This window comes from Maniola hyperantus, chromosome 17, assembly GCF_902806685.2.
Source record: "Maniola hyperantus chromosome 17, iAphHyp1.2, whole genome shotgun sequence".
Classification (NCBI taxonomy): Eukaryota; Metazoa; Arthropoda; class Insecta; order Lepidoptera; family Nymphalidae; genus Maniola; species Maniola hyperantus.
Window position 1 is genome coordinate 1,462,806 of NC_048552.1, and position 19,584 is coordinate 1,482,389.

Sequence of the window (19,584 nt, forward strand, 5' to 3'; positions counted from 1 at the left end):
TTTGAACTTGTGGACAAGGTCAACTATCAGTGTCCACGTCTCAGCGCCATACGTCATCACAGGTAGGACACACTCATTACAGATGATAGTAGATTGTACAACAAGGGCATAAAACGGGCCATTTTATTCTACCCGAGCCGGAGGCAGGGCAGATTTTTAAGTCGATGGTTATTGTGACCCATTTATACACTCTGCTTTGCATTTCGACTGCGAGGAAAGGATCACTGATACGCGACTGCGACCTAATGGGTAGGCTCACTCTTATACTTCACCTCTTCTGGTGTAGATGCGTGGATGGCAATTTAAAAGAATTTTCTTGCAGTTGTAAAAATAATTTATTGAGCGCAGACCGTTAGTTCGTTTTTAACAAAAAGAACAAAAGAAATTTATGAAAACGTCAATCGATACAAAAATATGTAGAAAATTGCGGGTGGATATAAAAATATTATGTTGCATGAACTGACATTTGGAAAAGATAATAAATGTGTGATTTTAAATTATTAATGTTTGATTCCAAAATATTAAACATGAGTTATAAAAGTGACTAATTTATATATATACAATAACAAAAATACTATAAAGAAGCAATTAAATAATTAAGTGAACGTTAAAATTAGGAGACGACGAATTAGTGCGCATTTGCTGCGAAAATGTTGTAGGCGCTTCAACATCATTGTGTATACATAGTCACCCACTGCGCAGGTATAAATCATGATACCAGTGAAACACCACTCCAGAAAGTCTAAAGCGCAGAGTGAATCGCGTCGCTTACGTGCTTCTCTGAGAAGGTTTTTGAGATTAGTTTTTCAGTCAGCTAAGAAAAACTAAAGTATACCTGTATTAGCGCGCTGGCGCCATCTTTGAAAGTGACGTCATCGACGAGGGTGTAGAAAGCTTTTATCTTCCTCTTCACGAACCAGTGGTACGCTCGGTTGGTCAGCGCCTCCCGCGTGCGGTGGTTCACTGGGGTCTGCAACAAATTCTCCATTAAGTAATCAAAGGGTAAAAAAAATCCGAACCAGTGGTAAATTATTTTGACGATGCAAAGTACTTGTAAAAGTTTATTTGAATAAAATACATTGTACTTGTAAAAGTTTATTTGAATAAAATACATTCTATTCTATTGTATACTTCGCTTGCGGTACGCCCCCCTTGCGGTACGACCCGCGGAGTAGATGACTAAAAAATACTTTTAGGAAGGAAGACCTTACTTTAAGTCTGGCAGGGGGTTGCCACGACACTGTCTGAAAAATTTGACTGTATACTTTGACGCAAGATTTTTTACACCTTTATTACCTGTTTTCTCCCAAAGTAGATCCAAACAAACGTTCCTCCCAGTGATGAAACAGAGAAAATTTCAGCTTTTATAAAATAACGAAGGTATGGCACGCGCTGGCCATCATATTATATAATAGAGAGAGCTCTATTATATGATTTAACTAAGAATAAAGTTAATAGGCCCACTTGACTTTAACTTTTGTAATTGTGTCGCTCTTTGTCAAGTTAATTCCGCGGTTGTCAACAAAAAGACAAATATAGAAAATTTAACTGAGCAAGTGTGAATTTGATTTAAAGAAGTACCTGATGGATGTGTCCACAGAGCATCAAAGACAACCCTTTGGTGAGTAGATACGTGAAGTCGGTGAGGATAGGACGCTCGCCCGGGAAGCCCGTCAGCACCAGTATTTGTGGCCTGAAATATATTACTTTCTCAGTATGCAATATAACTTTTATAAAAAATAAAAAGACAGATAGACGTCTAATGCGGGACATAAGTTTCTTGTAGGGACTTCCACACGCCGCGGTTTTGCTCCGCCTGAATCCAGCGGCTCATTGCGACTCGTTAGATGTCGTCTGTCCACTAAGTGAGGGGGGGGGGGGGCTAGTTTTGCCAGTAGGGTGGTAACTAGCCACGGCCGAAGTCTCCCACCAGACCAGACCAGAAATTTAGAAATTATAAAATTCCAAACCCGTGCCAGGAATCGAACCCAGGACCTCTTACTAATAAGACAACAGCGCTTACCACTGCGCCAGGGAGGTTGTCAAGCCTATAGAGCCTCAATAGCTCAACGGTTAAGGCGCGGACTATTTCAGTCCGCGTCTTTACGCTTAGTTGGAGGGGAAACAGGAATATTATTCATGATTAGCATGGCTAATCATGAATAATTCCCGCAAGAGTACCTTACCGGTAGTTTTTAACATGTTCCGTCACACTGTTGAGCTGGTGAACTCCGGACAGCGCCACTTTGTACGTCTGCGCTTGCGTAGTCGAACCCCAGTTTACGTCTATAAGAAATTAAACAAATTGAAAAAAAATTGTCTTCCCGAATCTTGCGTGAAAGTTTGCTATCATCAAGTTTGGAATACATACCTGGTTTTCTATAGGAGACAAGGAGGTAGAGCGCAAGAAGGCAAGCGATGGTGAGCAGGGCCGTACTCCACGAGATGACGAACATGATCGCCACGCACACTATGGCGCCCACTAGCGACAGCCACATGTTGTACAGCTGGAACAAATAAAATCCAAACTAATATTATAAATGCGAAAGTGTGTCTGTCTGTCTGTCTGCTAGCCTTTCAAGGCCCAACCGTTCAACCGATTTTGACGAAATTTTGTACAGAGATAGTTTGCATCCCGGGGAAGGATATAGGCTACTTTTTATCCCAGAAAATCAAAGAGTTCCCATGGGATTTTTAAAAACCTAAATCCACGCAGACGAAGTCGCGGGTATCAGCTAGTTATTCATAAAATCAAAAACACCTGTCAGGGTAAACTGGCCGTGTGGAATGTGGATCCCCATTTTATAATACATAGTTTTAATAAGTGTGTTTTTAGTTTTTACACAATGTTAAAATTTGGGTCATGGCAAATCTAAAAATTCATTTGGTATTCATTGAGTATTCATGGCTATGGTAGAATACTCTGGCCACACAAAGGATTTTTTTATTATTATTCAGATACAAGTTAGCCCTTGACTGCAATCTCACCTGGTGGTAAGTGACGCTGCAGTTTAAGATGGAAGCGGGCTAACTTGGAAGGGGAATGGCAGTTTTTTTAAGCCCATGCCCCTTTGGTTTCTACACGGCATCGTATCAGAACGCTAAATCGCTTGGCAGCACGGCTTTGCTGGTAGGGTGGTAACTAGCCACGGCCGAAACCTCCCACTAGACCAGACCAGAAATGTAGAAATTATAAAATTCCAAATCACTGCCAGGTATCGAACCCGGGACCTCCCACTAATATGACCACAGAATTACCACTGCGCCAGGGAGGTCGTCAAAATTTCTGTACTTTGCGTAAACGAAATTTTACGGCAAGCTCTATGATAGCCCTCCTGCGCGATTGCGGTAGAATGACAGCTACAATGTCTCAATCGCAATCACCTATGATTGGTTGATGCTCGCTCCCTATTGGCTACAATGCATTGTTGCAACAAGAATCGCACAAATTCAGCCAATCACAACAATTGAGATTGTAATAATGATTGATGCAGGTTTTACGAAATTGCCCTAATGGTAGAATTTAGCCTATTTACCCTGAAAGTAGGTCTCCACCCGACGGGCTTGGCGAGGCTGGCGTGGAAGGTGGCGAAGTTGATGAGAGCGTAGGCCGCCAGGAAGAAGTTGGAAATCAGCGGCGCGATTTGGTTGAGCCCACCTGGAAAAATCTATTTATACCCATACTGCACAAATTTTAACCCCTATTTCACCCCCTTAGGGGTTGAATTTTCAAAAATCCTTTCTTAGCGGATGTCTACGTCATAATAGCTATCTGCATACCAAATTTCAGCCCGATCCGTCCAATAGTTTGAGCTGTGCGTTAATAGATCAGTCAGTTACCTTTTTATATATTAAAGATAAGCAGTTTCTTTCGTCTGTATTCTGATATTCAATTTAAAACCTTATTCTGTATATTTTAAAGGTTTTAATGCAAGTACAGAGGTAAAATTGGTCAAGTGCGAGTCAGATTCGCACACGAAGGGCTCTGTGCCATAGAAGAAATAGTACTTTCATATTTTTTGTGATATAACCACAAATTGACGGTTTTCGAATGTTTCCCTTTACTTGTGCTAGACATCACCTGCCAAATTTCATGATTATAGATCAATGGAAAGTAGCCTTTAGTTTTGATTCCCTTGACGGATCTTGACAGACACGACAGACAGACAACTAAAGTGATCCTAGGTTTTTTTGAAGTACGGAACCCTAAAAAGATCTCTTCTCATTGATAAAAACCCCATATAACTTGTTTTTTGGTCCGAACCGGGACTCGAATCTAGGACCATCATGAGGTCAGCAGAAAAAGCCTTTTTGACCAAAGATTCTTACCCATGAGTATAAAGGAAACGGCGATGATAAAGGTCAGCGCGTATCCTCGGACCGGCTCGTTGTTGGGGCCGTAGCCTTTCGCGAAGAACTCCAGGTAGGGGTACAGCTTGTCCTGACACAGGGCCTGGAACAGTTACAATAATCAGTACCCATATTATAAATGCGTTGGTTTGTTTGTTTGTCCTTCAATCACGTCGCAACCTCACGTCACGTCGATTTCCTTCCCCGGGAATTGCAAGCTATCTCTGTACCAAATTTCGTCAAAATCGGTTGAACGGATGGGCCGTGAAAGGCTAGCAGACAGACAGACAGATAGACACACTTTTGCGTTTATAATACTTGCTGATGCCCACGACTTCGTACGCGTGGATTAGGTTTTAAAAATCCCGTGAGATCTCTTTGATTTTTCGGGATAAAAAGTAGACTATGTCACACTCCAGGTATTAATTAAACTATACCCATGCAAAAAATTACGTCGATCTGTTACTCCGTTGCGACGTGATTGAAGGACAAACCAACAAACGAACACACTTTCGCATTTATAATGGTGGTAGTGATAGGGGTAGTGATTATCTGTAATTAAAATAAATGAGATTCTAATATTCAACCATACAAGACTAGTAAATTCTAAGCTTAGGTTACCTGAAATACTTTAGGAGCAGACACGAGCGAAGCGAGCGCCGAAGACAAAGTAGCGGCGAAACACCCTCCGTAGATCAGTGGACCGAATGCAGACACCAGGCGAATTACCTGTACACATACATACACATCAATCTCTCAATAATTATAATGCAAAAAAGCTGTGATAGCCTAGTCGGTAGGACGTCCACCTTCTAATCGGAGGTCGGGGGTTCGATCCCGGGCACGCACCACTAACTTTTCGGAGTTATGTGCGTTTTAAATAATTAATATCAGTTGCTTTAACGGTGAAGCAAAATATCGTGAGGAAACCTGCATGCCTGAGAGTTCTCCATAATGTTCTCAAAGGTGTGTGAAGTCTACCAATCCGCACATGGCCAGCGTGACCACTATGACCAAAACTCTTCTCAGTATGAGAGGAGACCCGTGCTCTGTAGTGAGCCGGTGATGGGTTGATCATCATGATAAATTTCGAGGACTCACTCGCCATTTTTGCTCAGTGGGTCAAATGTCATGTCAAAAGTACAGCAATTTACTCGTATTTTTCACGTATTTCTATTTTTATTTTTATTTTATTTTATTTAACAGGAAAACTTACAGCTAATATGGAAAAAATTAATAGGTAAAAACAGAAGAAGGTTAAAGCTAATGACAACTTTTCACAGATAGAATAAACATAAGAATAACAAAAAAAAACTCGACTGGGGGAGAGAAAATTCAGGGAAAAGTAATAAAAACGAGATCTGGCCAACGAATTATTTAAATGAAGTATGAGCGTTAAAGAATTCATTGGCCAGAGCTTTCCGAATAGTGGTAGCAGTGATGCAGAATAGGTCTAAATTTTTGTCATTTTTACAAAGGAGATTGCCCATTTTCTTAGGAGCTTTAGGCCCCCCCCTAATATAATTGTTATGTCACCATGGTTTAAATTTTATTTTGTAGACAAATAATTAACTCTTTATATTCTGCAAACGATTTCTATTTATTCACCCTGGTCATAAAGAAATCTTATTTTTTATATTGCTGATATTGAGGTTGTATTTAATTAATACTTCTTCAAAATAAATGCATGTCTACGATTCTAACTGTAATTGTAAATATTTTCAATAATAGAGTGAAAAAAAGTCGTAATAAAACATAATCGTAAAAAATAACACATTTTTTAAAAATTTAATTTAAGTTTTGACACGATGCCACAAAAGAGGGCCCGGCCCGTTCACGGGCGATCTCCTTTTATTAAATGATGAGGCAGATCTGCATAAACGAGTTTCTACGAAAATTGGTATGTGCATGCGGTGTGTGAAACATTGAAAAGATGCGAGGATGAGTATTGCTAGGGACTTTAAAGTGTAACTTCTCAAGTCTCTCTCATTGTCATTTCTCACGTCATTGCTATGATGCAGGCCATATTCACAGGTGCCGTTGACCCTGCAGTGGTCCATGGTCCAGTTGGCCACGTCCGCGATGTCCCCCGAAGCGTCCCGAAGCACAGTCCAGCCCGCGATCACGGCGATCAGCACGTATGATATCGTAGTCAATAGTATGGCCAGGAGTGTGCCTTTTGGGATTGACTTTTGAGGGTCCTGAAAAAAACAAATGGCAGTTACAGTTCTTGCATTTCACGAAGGCGAGTGAACTTTACTTGTGGTATACTAGGGCATTGTGTATGTGTGCGTGCATGTTGCACCAATCAGTCGCGAGCAAGCGCTCGCAAACGCACATATTTACTGTACGATGCCGTGTAGAAACCAAAGGGGTATGGGTTTAATAAAAACTGCCATACCCCTTCCAGGTTAGCCCGCTATCATCTTAGACTGCATCATCACTTACCACCAGGTGGGATTGCAGTCAAGGGCTAACTTGTATCTGAATAAATTAAAAAAAAAAAAAACTTACTTATACCGTTACAACTTAATACAAGCATAAGCCACTCGGCCTCGTGAAATGCAAGAACTATAACAAGGGAAAACTTGGAATGAACAAAAGTACCTACAAATCAAAAGTAAAATAGAGTAAAGTTTTAATCAGTCGAATTTAGATAAACAGACTTAAGGAAAGCAGAAAGAAATGCACAAGAAAATAATTTTGAAGAAATAAATAAAATTGAATTGAATTGAATTGAATTGACAGTTTTTCAAGAATTTGTTGCCCAGCAATGTCAATCTTTACCTTAATGGCAATAATCAATTTAGATTATACACAAGTCACAACCATGAAATGACACAAATATTTTTAAAACCGACCCTGTATTCGTTCAATATTTTTCGTCCCCTTCCTTATTAAATATAATTTTACCTTGAGATCCCCAGATATATTAGCGCCGGCCAATATCCCCGTAGCTGCGGGGAAGAATATCGAGAAGACGGAGAAGAAATTATGCTCCACACCCTCGAATCTTCTGTAGTCCGGACCCACGTTACTATGAAGCACCGACACTGAAAAAACAAATACCATCACAATACGGTATTTGACAACTAGTCAAATCAGTGACTTTTTATCAAACATCAAAACGCGCGCTTAGTATGCGATATTCTATGACATACTGGAATATGACGTCACATCATAATGACGTAGGTACCTTTTTAGGTTAATCGATAATTTAAAATTGTTATTACACTTAAAGCTAACAAAGGACGTGGATTTTACTTATTTTGGAAGATCCTCTATTTAATAATAACTGATTATTTATTTTTCATATAATCAAATACACAATTTTCACTTTTGAAGACCTGACTCATTCGCTGACTCAGTGTCTATCGACGAATGATAGCCAATGAGCTCATTCGACACTTATTTTTAACTAGCTGATGCCCGCGACTTCGTCAGCGTGGTAGTAGGGTTTAAAAATCCTGTGGGAACTCTTTGATTTTCCGGTATAAAAGTAGCTTATGTCACTCTCCAGGTCTGATTGAAATCAGACCTGTGGCCCTACCGCGGTTGTTTGACAGCTACAATGTCACGATCGCAATCATCTCTGATTGGTTAATGCTCGCTCACTATTGGCCACAATGCATTGTTGCTCATTGTTGCAACAAGAATCGCACAAATTCAGCTAATCAGAACAATTGAGATTGTAATAATGATTGATGCTGGTTTTAGACAATCGGCCCGCTGGAGAGTGGACATAGGCTCATAGTGACATATGTAGTTGTCCTTCAGAACAAACCAATAAACCAACAAACAAACACACTTTCGCATTTAGAATATGGGTAATTTTAAATGCGTATTTAATTGAGGTATGAGGCAGGGGGACGCCCCGCAGATCACCCGCACTCGTCCGCACCGGGTTAGCGCAGGGGCTGTGCGGGTGTGCGGGGCGTCCCCACCCCGTTTCCAAACCCTGGGCGCGTTTGGAACCCTCGTAGCTTTAGTTTTAAGTACGTATTAATTATCACCACTATATCATCTTACAAATTAAATTTTTTACCATCAGTAAGCGTAAAATTTTACCTATTCTGAATAAATAATTTGAGTTTTTTTTGAGTTTGATTGCTATCTCGACCTGTCGCAAACTATACACACTCACTATTGTATCCCACAAATCCCTGAGCAATCTCCACGTCTCTCTTGGGGCCGATGATGGAGCCGACGCAGAAGTCCACAATGGCCGCCAGCAGGATGAACAGCAGCACTATCTGCGCCTTGGCCTCCCACTCCAGCCCCACTATCACGATGCCCGTCAACAGCACTATGGTAATGCAGCCGTAGATCGCTTGGTCCTGAGCACAGAGAATTCAACCTCAAGAGTACGCATATACAAGGTTTTGCATGGATACAAAATCGTAAAATGTTGGCGGGGAGCAGGGGAGAATGCTTTGTTGTGATCATCATCATCAACCGATAGACGTCCACAGGTGGACATAAGTCTCTTTTAGGGACTTCTACACGCCACGGTCTTGCGACGCCTGAATCCAGCGGCTCCCTGCGGCACGTCTGATGTCGTCCGTCCACCTAGTGGGGGGTCTTCCAACGCTGCGTCTTGCGGTGCGAGGTCGCCATTCCACCACCGTGAGACCCCAACGTCTATCGGTTTTACGAAATGTTGTTGTGATTAGTGGACTCAGAAGTCACTTAATCAAAACGATGTTCGGAATAAAGTACTGAACGGGCGTGGGCCGACTAAGCAACTGCCTAAGCTACTGTTTTATGCTAAGCAACTGATGCCTAAGCTTGGCGATCGGGGGTGTCCGGCTATTAGGCGTCTACAGGTGTTGGTCTGTGGTCCTGAGGAAACCAGTTCCTCAAATTTATTTCTCAAACAATGATTTTGAAGATGTCTGAAAATTCAACTATATACTACACAAGAAAAAAAAATTCGACAAAATTGGAGCAGCAGTTATAAGAGTTTCTTAACCTGCAGGAGCAGAAAATATATTCTGACGGGTTCTTATCTTAGAACAGATTTACTGCTAATTAAGAATCAGTTATTTGGTGCAGCACTGGATACAAATAAAAAATAATAATACTACTTAAAGCCAAAATCTAAAAAACGGGCGACGCCGCGGGCATCACCTAGTTCATAGTATTAGTTTGGATGGATTAAGGAAGAGTACCCCTTAATCTTTCACACTTACCCAGCTCTTGCTGACCATGTAAGCAGACTCTGGTATGAGCGTGATGAGGGACTCCCCGAAGCCCACCACGTACATCGCGCAGGCCACCGCGTTCGCCATGGAGAATATCAGCCCGATAGAGCCGCCGAACTCCGGGCCCAGCGACCGCGATATCATGTAGTACGTCCCGCCTGGGGAAAACGCCAAAAGAAAGTAAACTTAATGGCCAAAGGTGGAGTTAGAACTTTGATATTGAATGCTGCTCTTTGCTTTCCTCTGTCGACTCTTAGGTTTAAGATTGCGATGAAATCCTGCACCTCTAATTCTTAGTACAGCAAGTACGAGGCATATTGTCCTGGAAATCTTTGATTCCTTGCTATTACTGCTCAGAACGAGAGGGTTGGGCCATAATCTACCACGTTGCCAAGTGCAGATTGGCAGACTCCTCACACCTTTGAGAACATTATGGAGAAATTTCAGACATGCAGGTTTCTTTACGATGTTGCTTTTACGTATATGTACAGTACGCGGCCGAAAGTAATGTACATCGACCTATAGAAGGAGATAGCAGATTTGTAGAGCGTTGTCTCTGTCGTTGAGACAGACAAAACGTCATATAGGTATTCGGCTTCAAAGCCGAAATGTCATTCTAAGGGCCGATGTACTGTAAGTAACGCTTGGCTTCTTACCTCCTTTAATGACGCCGTTGGTGCTGATGGCAGACATGGAGAGCGCGGTGATGGTGGTGACCACCGACGTCGTCAGTATTAGCAGCGATGCCTGCGCTGCCGACACACCAAACTTTGTCACCACAAATTATTTTATTAGAATCATGCACAGATATAAACTTATCAATTTTAACTAAAAAAATTCAAGAACTTATGAATCGTTAAAGGCCTGTGCGAAAAGCTGTAACTTTTGTTAACAAAAGACAAAAACATAAATTAAAATTCCCATCACATAAAACCGCTCTCATCAATAATAGTTTTAACGTTATGGCAGTAAAAATTGTTAACAAACTACCTTTGGAAATAAGAGAACTTGTAAATATAAATAAAATAGAAAGCCTTAAAAAGAAGTTATTCGAATATTTAATTAAAAACATTTTTTATAGGTAGTGTTGACGAATATCTAAGATGACATTTTTTCCTTTAGTGTGTATTTGGTTACCTTTTGACATATTTTGTATTAAGTACTAACTATCTTGTTTTTTTTATTCTTTTGTGACTAAGTATTAAATTTGGCAAATTTTATCAAAACTATGTACACGTTTGTTAGGAATATCATATTGCATGCTAATAGGCAGAATTTGGCTGTACCTTTTTGTTTTGTAACATCTCCACTGTTTACCCAGATTCGCAATAAAGAAATTTGAATTTGAATTTGAATTTGAATTTGAATAAGACAGTGGGCTTTCGTCGGTCAGACATTTAGTGACGCTTTTCAAAATGCGTTTTTTCTTCTATTTCTGCTCCTGAATCTCTGTCCAGTGGCAAACCCACCCCCTATGTCGTTAACATTCCATCTTCGTGTACGAAACGCTTTGCGTCATCATTCCTTATACGTATGACTAGGATCTGGAATACTCTTCCTAGATCAGTGTTTCCTGTCAATTATAATCCGGGTATCTTTAAAACAAGAGCGAATAGGCACCTTTTAGGCAAACGCGTCCCATCTTAGGCCACATCATCACTTCCCATCAGGTGTGATCGTGGTCAAGCGTGCGCCTATAACGATTTAAAAAAAAGGATTTGTAGTTCACACCGGAAAGATTTCTAAACAACCACGTTAGGGTGTCCATGCCATCACTATTGGTGCTTATCATCAGAATCCAGATTATAATTATGTCTTTTCAGATGGCCATCGAAGTTTCCCAATAAAAACTAGCAGTTACTTGATTCTTTGAGACTAACTTTCAGATGTGTACAATTAAATAATCTAGCCGTTGAGATACGCAACAGGCATTCAGTGTCATTTTCGCAATACAGAACTATCGGCATAGTTTACAAAATGTTTGCCCGATACTCAAACATCAGGAAACCGTCAATGGAAGAGGAAGAAAACTTTGATTGAAAACCTCTCAGCTTACAAGCTTCAAAAGATGTACAGTACGCGGCAGAAAATAATGTACGTCGGTCTTTAGAATGACATTTCGGCTTTGTAGAGCGTTGTCTCTGTCACTCATACCTTTGTGACGTTTTGTCGGTCTCAACGACTGCGACAATGCTCTACAAATCTGCTATCTCCTTCTAAAGGTATATGTACATTCCTTTCGGCCGCGTACTGTATCTACCAAATTGGGTATTTTCCTACTTTTCAATTTGATAAATATTATTACTTTATTATAAACTAAAATAAAAATAATGACGTACGCTGAAAAAAATATTAAAATCCAACAAAGATTTACAATGTTACCGACATTTTAATTTTGGAGTGGGAGGGTCTTCTATCCCTTTCTCGCAAAACGAAAATTTGTATGAAACCGCACGAAGCTACTATATGGCATTAGTAAGGTGTGACGTCAAAATTCTATATCGCTATCTCTGTCTTATCAGAAATATTTAAATGCTTATAACTTTTTTATTATTTGATCTATTTAATTAGTTTTTTAGGTTACGTCATTATTTTTATCCTAGTTTATAATAAAGTAATAAAAAAATTGGAGTCAAATAGCCAATTATAAAGCCAAGGACATACCAACGCCAGCCTGCCCCACCACCCACGAGAGCCTCAGGAACAGCATCACCCCCCAGATGTTGAGCAGGCAGCGCATCAGCACGCCCTTCACCCAGCCGAACTTCACGTTGGTGGACAGCATGGCCGGCGCACCCTGGTCCTTCTCCAGGGTCTGACCTGGCTGGAGTACACCGTTTACTAAATTTTTGCACATGTCTTACTAAAAATGAGAAAAGATCATTGACTTATATATTACTTCGTAAGGACAGGGCTATTGAACAAGCAAAATGGCACCGACTCATTGGTCCTAAAATGTTTATTTAGCACAAATGCAACCTCAGTGACGTCTGGATTTCAAACGGGTCGTTCATTAGTATCGAAGAGGTGGCTCTGATTTATTTGGTTCCAAAACCGTAAAAAATTTTGTTCGCTTGGGCATATCATTTATATCGATGGAAAAGATTGGCAGCGACAATCTGTGGTGGTTCGTGGTGACCAAAACTACGACGTCCTGTTAGTGGTCCTACATTTAGGTCAGTCGATGTTGAAGTTCTTCCGCATAAAGCAATAGAAAACGTTAGCAGGGAAAACTGGGTTAAATGTGTGAAGCATGCGGAAGACCTCCAGGAAACGGATTTGAAAAAAGCTTTTTTGAGACATCAAGTTGAACCTATGGAGGAGATGACGATGAGTACATTATGTGCGTCTTAAGTAATTAAATATCACTCGCTTTAACGGTGAAGGAAAACATCGCGAGGAAACCTGCATGTCTGAGAGTTCTCCATAATGTTCTCAAAACTTACTAGGCCATCGTAGTGGACTATGGCCAAACCCTTCTCATGCTAAGAGGAGACCCGTGCTCTGTAGTGACCCGGCAATGGGTTGATCATGATGATGATGATCAGTGGCGTGCACAGGGTTTCAAGCCAGGGTAGGAACCTGTTTACTGGCAGGTCATAATGAAAAATATGCATTGAGCTATTACAACTGGGGTGAGCAGTGCATTCATGCCTCTATGACCTGCACGCCAATGATGATACTAAGTAGTACACATCAAACTCATCATCATCATCAGCCTGTGGACATCCACTGTTGAACATAGGCCTTCCCTAAAGAGCGCCACTACACCCGGCCCTCAGCCTTCCTCATCCAGCCACTTCCCGCCAGCCTCTTTATATCGTCTGTCCATCGTGCTGGAGGGGGTCCCACACTACGCTTGCTTAAACGCGGTCTCCATGATGATGATGATGATGATGACACATCAAAGTAGCTAGTACCAAATACCACCCACGTGAAATACCTCCGTTAACTTCAAACAATGCACTAATGAGTCATTCATAACTCTGTAGGTATATCAATTAGTCACATCTGATACATGGGCCATGCAATTGTTATAAAAGTACCAGGCCAGCTACGACGCAATGGTGGTCGATTTGACCTACTGACGGGTTAATGGGGTCCTGACTCCTGAGGTCCCATTATCTAATTGACATTGGCATGGTATATGTTATCGCTGCTTACAAAATTGCAAGATATCGAGGTAATATTTTTTAATCTATGCCGCTCTCCAGCTCTTTAACTATATCCATGCAAAAAAATCACAGCGATCTGTTATAGCGTAATTGAATGACAAACCAACAAACAAAGACAGTTCTGTATTTATAAAATTATAATACATATTACTATTTACTATTACTAAAGGCTGGGAACGTAATGTGCCTGGTACAAGAAGTTTGAAATATATTCCGTACGCTTGTTCGCGACTGGCATGTAATGTAACGTAACCATGTAACGAAGAACAAAGACAAAGAATTAGCCTAGCTATTCAAAGGGGGAACGCTGCCAGTATCTTCGGAACCTTGCCTAAAGGAACTCCTTTTAATAATATATTTTAGTTATAATATTATATTTTTTAAGGTTTTAGTTTTAGTTTAAATTATTAATTAATTAACTTTTATTTTTGGTAGATATACTATCTTATTTTTTTTTCTATACTTCACGAGAGTATTCAAGTATATGGCTTAGATATTAAAAATAATGTAACTGGACCTTTGTAAACCATGTAACAGGTAAGTAGGTATACGTCGTAATTACATCGTCGCATTAATTAATGGGGCTCAGGGGGCAAGGCGCCATGCATGAAATAGGGGCCAAGTGCATTATTCGAACAGCTCATATTGCAATCTACTACGATATATAAGTCCCGCAAATTGCTATTGCGCTGAAACCATCATTAACATCGTTTTGACGTCAGCCGAAATAAAAATATATTCGCAAAAAGTTGCAAGTTGTCCTAAAATTTTCTCGACGCTAAGATATCAGGGTGTCAAAAAAATTATAGCTCAAAATGACTGGTGAAACCTATTTGAATTTTATAAAATATACTGAAGCTGCAATACAATAGAAGATTAAAACGCATACAATATCTAGGTAGAGACCCACCTGCGTTGGACTATAAAACTTATACGTTTCGATCTATGTACATAATAGGTAGAGTCCACGAGAGGTTGAGATGGCAATCGGGGTATGAGGCGGGGGGACGCCCCGCACACCCGCACGACACCCGCGCTCGCCCACACCGGGTTAGCGCCGGGGCTGTGCGGCTCTACAGGGCGTTTCCTCTCCGATTGTCATCTGGAGCTGTCGCGTACTATAACTGTAGAAGCCACGTGGTAAATAAATTATATAAACTTTATGTACGGCTTGACAACCTTGACCAGTTCTGATAGCCTATTGAAGTGACCGTATACAAATAATCTTTCACTTTGAACTTGTTTATAAATTGTAGGTACCTATTATATTGTTAGATCGTCCAAGTATTGTGCAACTCGCGACATCGTCCGCGTGGACTATACAAATTTCAAACCCGTTGTACCCCTTTAGGGATTGAATTTTCAAAAATCCTTTTAAAATTCCCGTGGGAACTCTTTGATTTTCCGGGATAAAATGGGGCCTATGTCACTTTCCGGGTCTTTGCCTATACCCATGCAAAAAATCATCAATCATCATCAAAATGCGTCTTGATTGAAGGACAAACCAACAAACCAATTATCTTAATTACTGATTCTGTATTTTGTAAAAATTCACGATATATATTGCAAATAAAACATCTGCCTGACTCCAGAGGTCAACGAACGTTACGTAAGTAGGTCACTGAAGTCAATGCCGCGTCGTAGGTGAGGCATTGACCCGATTTTTGGACGCTATACATTGCGGGTTTGAAAAATACCAAATCACTAAAACTACAAATTGCGGCAAATGGTTATTAGTATTGGATTGTGTTTAGGTAGTATAAACAAACAATGGGGCCGATTCTCTTGAACACAATCTCTAAACTAAACTAAAATGACACGTCTAAATCTATTGCTATCCCTCTCATAATATTGGTTGCGGAAAAGGATAGCACTAGATTTAGACCTGTTAATTTAGTTTAGTTTTGAGATTGTGTACAAAAGAATCGACCCCAATATAACGCTAAGTTTTTGTTATATGGACAATACCTACGTACTAGGTATGTACTTAGTTCTTACTAATCATTTATCATACTCATTATGTTGAAGTACTTCAAGGTACCTCGAGTGTATTAGGTACTTGTTAGGCGTTTAATTTGTGCGAAGATATTGATTCAGGTGTGTCCGAGGCATAAATATTTACAAACGTCGTCTAGCTTCCACTACACATCATGTTAGGTTTACAGTTTACACCAATTGACACTAACCATCCATGCTCGAAAAAAAACCTAAAAACATAAACAACTAGCTGATGCCCGCCAGTGCGACTTCGTTCGAATGGATTTAGATTTTTTTAATTCCTGTTTTGGAACTTTTTATTTTCCAGGGTAAATTAATAGTCTGTCACTTTCAGACTCTTTAACAGCTATATTCATGTAAACAAGTGCGAGTCGAACTCGCACACGGAGGGCTCCGTATACAAGAAATTTAAAAAAAATTACCGCCATTTTTAAATTTTTATTCTTTGTTATAGCGGCAATAAAAATACCTAAACATTCTGTGAAAATTTCAACCCTCCTACCTATTACGGTTCACGAAATACAGCCCGCTGACAGACGGACAGACAGACGGAGAGCGGAGGCTTAGTACTAGGCCTAGGGCCCCGTTGGCACCCCTCAGGAACTCAAAAATCATGTCGATACGTCGCGATTGCGTGAAAGAGGATAGGCGTGAAAAATGAGTGGATAATACGTTGACGAATGACAGAAGTGAGTGGAAGAAGAAGACATGTTGTGCCGACCCTACGTAGCGTGGGATAAGGTAAGGAAGAAGAAGAAGGTAGTGTAAATCAAACCCTTCGCCGGCCCAATAGTGGGCCGGCGAAGGGTTTGATTGATGATGGCGGTAAAAAAATGCAAAAGGCCCAAACCTTTCTAGAAAGCGATGCATTGTGGAGCTCATCCAACGTTGGTCGCGGCGCAGCGTGTAGAGAAAGAACATTTCTGTAGTTGTCGAGTCGAGGTAGCGCTTCGCGAGTGAAGTGCCTGGAAAAGACCGAAAGTCATACATATCTAAATATATAAAAGGAAAAGGTGACTGACTGACTGACTGACTGATCTATCAACGCACAGCTCAAACTACTAGACCGATCGGGCTGAAATTTGGCATGCAGATAGCTATTATGACGAAGGCATCCGCTAAGAAAGGATTTTTAAAAATTCAACCCCTAAGGGGGTGAAATAGGGGTTCGAAATTTGTGTAGTCCACGCGGACGTAGTCGCGAGCATAAGCTAGTTAATATTATAAACGCGAAAGTGTGTCTGTCTGTCTGCTAGCCTTGCACGGCTCATTCGTTCAACCGATTTTGACGAAATTTGTTACAGAGATAGCTTGCATACCGGGGAAGGACATAGGCTACTTTTTATACTGGAAAACCTTAGCGTTTAGGACACTTTTGTTACGGAAAATCTAAATATATAAAACGAAAAGCTGACTGACTGACTGACTGATCTATCAACGCACAGCTCAAACTACTGGACGGATCGGACTGAAATTTGGCATGCAGATAGCTATTATGACGTAGACATCCGCTAAGAAAGGATTTCTAAAAATACAACCCCTAAGGTGGTAAAATAGGGGCTGGAAATTTGTGTAGTCCACGCGGACGAAGTCGCGAGAATAAGCTAGTCTTTAATAATAGTAATGTATCGAGAGAGAGGAGAGTACTTGAAAGTAGTTAATCTATAATAGACCTTCGAGAGCGAGTTTGCGTCAGTAAAACCCTTTCACTAGAAATATGATAACTTGACTTGATAAGCATTGGTTTAGAGCTCGTTCACACTAGCGCCTTTCAGCGTAGGTCTTCGTCGAACACAGGCGCGCGCGAACTAGCGTTTTCGTTTTCTATAAAATTCAAATAATTTATTCAAAATATGTGATAAATTACTCTTTTTGATGGTCGGTTGTTGGATTTGTAAGATATAGTGGTGGTGGTGGTGGTATTACGCGAACTTAAAACTAAAGCTACGAGGGTTCCAAACGCGCCCAGGTCTGAGAAGAGCCCACAACAAACTCAGCCGGGTATTCTTTTTATGATCACCACTTTACAAAATCACTTACACGTCTTATTAGAACTAACACAAAGCTGTTAAGCAACTCATTCCCAAGCTTTCTTATCATTTATATCTTATGGCATTCCGAACCAGTGGTAAATTAAAACTACCTGACTATTCATAAGCACTTTTAAAAAGTTTACATGAATAAAAAAACATTCTATTCTATTCTATTCTATTTAAAATTTAAAATTTAAATAATCCTTGAACTCACTCTTGACTTGCATACCATACCTGAAACTTTTGCCATATTTAGTGTCTGTAGCGGTCAATGGATCGTCGCTCTCCATGCCTGAGCCGTCCGAATCGGTCGCGTCATCTTGCTTGTCTTCCATCTGAGGGCAAAACAAAAGAAAACATTACAGTACCCGGCCGGGAATATACAGAGATTCGTAGAGCGTTGTCTCTGTCGTTGAGACCAACAAAACGTCACATATGAGTGACAGAAACAACGCTCTACAAAGCTGAAATGAGGAAGTTTCAGGGCGAACGTTCCATAAAATTTTCATATATGGCGCTGTGCACTGCACCCACTAAAAACGAAAAATAATACCTATATCTATATGATTTAGCCACAATGTCAGCATTTTCGTTGCCAACTATTCCAGCATGCTCTGGTACCTAGCGTAGAACCACCCGGTATTGGGCCAGGGTGTCTCTGCAGTTTTCAACCAGTCTTGAGTTAACAACCTCAGAGGACAGAGCTGAAAGAGCTGCCTGGCTGTCCGTATGTTTTATTGACGTTGTTGTTTTGCAGGATGTTTTACGTACAAATTATATTAGCGTATACCTTCGCTCGGAAATTATTTTTCGTTTTTAGTGGGTGCAGCAAACGGCGCCATCTATAAAAATTTTACCAAACGTTCGCCCTGAAACTTCCTCATTGTATTCTAAAGGTCGATGTACAATATTTCTTGCCAGCTTACTGTAACTACTTAATGCAGTAACTAATTAATGGTTAGTAAACGTTTTAAGCAAATAAATATGAACGGGGAAGGAAAACGTCGTGATTGTATATTGACCAGGCAAATAGGATTTGAATAATGTAATTATTTTTTTGTATGATTCTGTTGGTGGTTCATCATCATCATCATCATCAGCCTGTGGACGTCCACTGTTGGACATAGGCCTTCCCTAAAGAGCGCCACCACACCCGGTCCTCAGCCTTCCTCATCCAGCCACTTCCCGCCAGCCTCTTTATATTGTCGGTCCATCGTGCTGGAGGGCGTCCCACACTACGCTTGCTTAAACGCGGTTGGTGGTTCAATAAAATAAAATAAAAATGACAGCCCTCCATTCTCAAAGGTGTGTGAAAAATGACAATCCGCACTTGGCCCAGCGTGGTAGACTATGGCCAAAACCACTCCCATTCGTGCTCAAAATTCTACTCATATGATATCTCTACGCAAAAATGTCTTTGCTTGTTGGTTTTTTCTTCAATCAGACCGGAACCGAGCAACGGATAGATGTGATTTTTTGCATGGTTACAACTAAATATCTGGAGAGTGAGATAAGCTATTCTGGAAAATTCAAGAGTATTTTCAAAAAACCTAAACGCGGATGAAATCACGGGCATCATCAATCAAGTATCTAATCTGGAAGAGATTTATACGCCTGCTCGTAAAATGTACAACCTTGATTTGTTCTATTCAGGAATAGAAATCAAGGTCATGAAGAATCTCATTTTTCATATTGTACAAACATAATATTTGACCGAAGATAAACACTGAGATAAACCCACATTCCTACCAAATTCTGGGGGATAGTATGCAACATGTTATTTTAGGAGCAGTCATGTGAGGGAAATATTTTAGTAAAGATACA

At 40.5% G+C, this 19,584-nt stretch overlaps 2 protein-coding genes across 3 annotated transcripts in view; one reads left to right on the forward strand and one right to left on the reverse strand.

Moving 5' to 3' along the window:
• The window catches only part of LOC117990200 (arrestin domain-containing protein 17-like), a 436,990-nt gene that overhangs the window by 374,179 nt on the left and 43,227 nt on the right, over nucleotides 1-19,584 (forward strand). The gene's annotated exons all lie outside the window — the stretch shown is intronic.
• Nucleotides 1-19,584, reverse strand: part of Ncc69 (sodium chloride cotransporter 69) — a 36,612-nt gene that overhangs the window by 6,656 nt on the left and 10,372 nt on the right. For both annotated transcript variants that reach the window (XM_069504337.1, XM_034977786.2), the window contains exons 2-16: nucleotides 17,995-18,095; nucleotides 16,578-16,692; nucleotides 12,219-12,378; nucleotides 10,211-10,306; nucleotides 9,543-9,712; nucleotides 8,495-8,687; nucleotides 7,264-7,403; nucleotides 6,354-6,551; nucleotides 4,972-5,079; nucleotides 4,330-4,453; nucleotides 3,537-3,658; nucleotides 2,372-2,507; nucleotides 2,187-2,286; nucleotides 1,582-1,693; nucleotides 836-970 (exon numbers count right to left, since the gene is read on the reverse strand). In XM_069504337.1, the coding sequence (XP_069360438.1) occupies nucleotides 836-970; nucleotides 1,582-1,693; nucleotides 2,187-2,286; nucleotides 2,372-2,507; nucleotides 3,537-3,658; nucleotides 4,330-4,453; nucleotides 4,972-5,079; nucleotides 6,354-6,551; nucleotides 7,264-7,403; nucleotides 8,495-8,687; nucleotides 9,543-9,712; nucleotides 10,211-10,306; nucleotides 12,219-12,378; nucleotides 16,578-16,692; nucleotides 17,995-18,095 (2,010 nt within the window). The remainder of the gene's footprint in view (nucleotides 1-835; nucleotides 971-1,581; nucleotides 1,694-2,186; nucleotides 2,287-2,371; nucleotides 2,508-3,536; nucleotides 3,659-4,329; nucleotides 4,454-4,971; nucleotides 5,080-6,353; nucleotides 6,552-7,263; nucleotides 7,404-8,494; nucleotides 8,688-9,542; nucleotides 9,713-10,210; nucleotides 10,307-12,218; nucleotides 12,379-16,577; nucleotides 16,693-17,994; nucleotides 18,096-19,584) is intronic.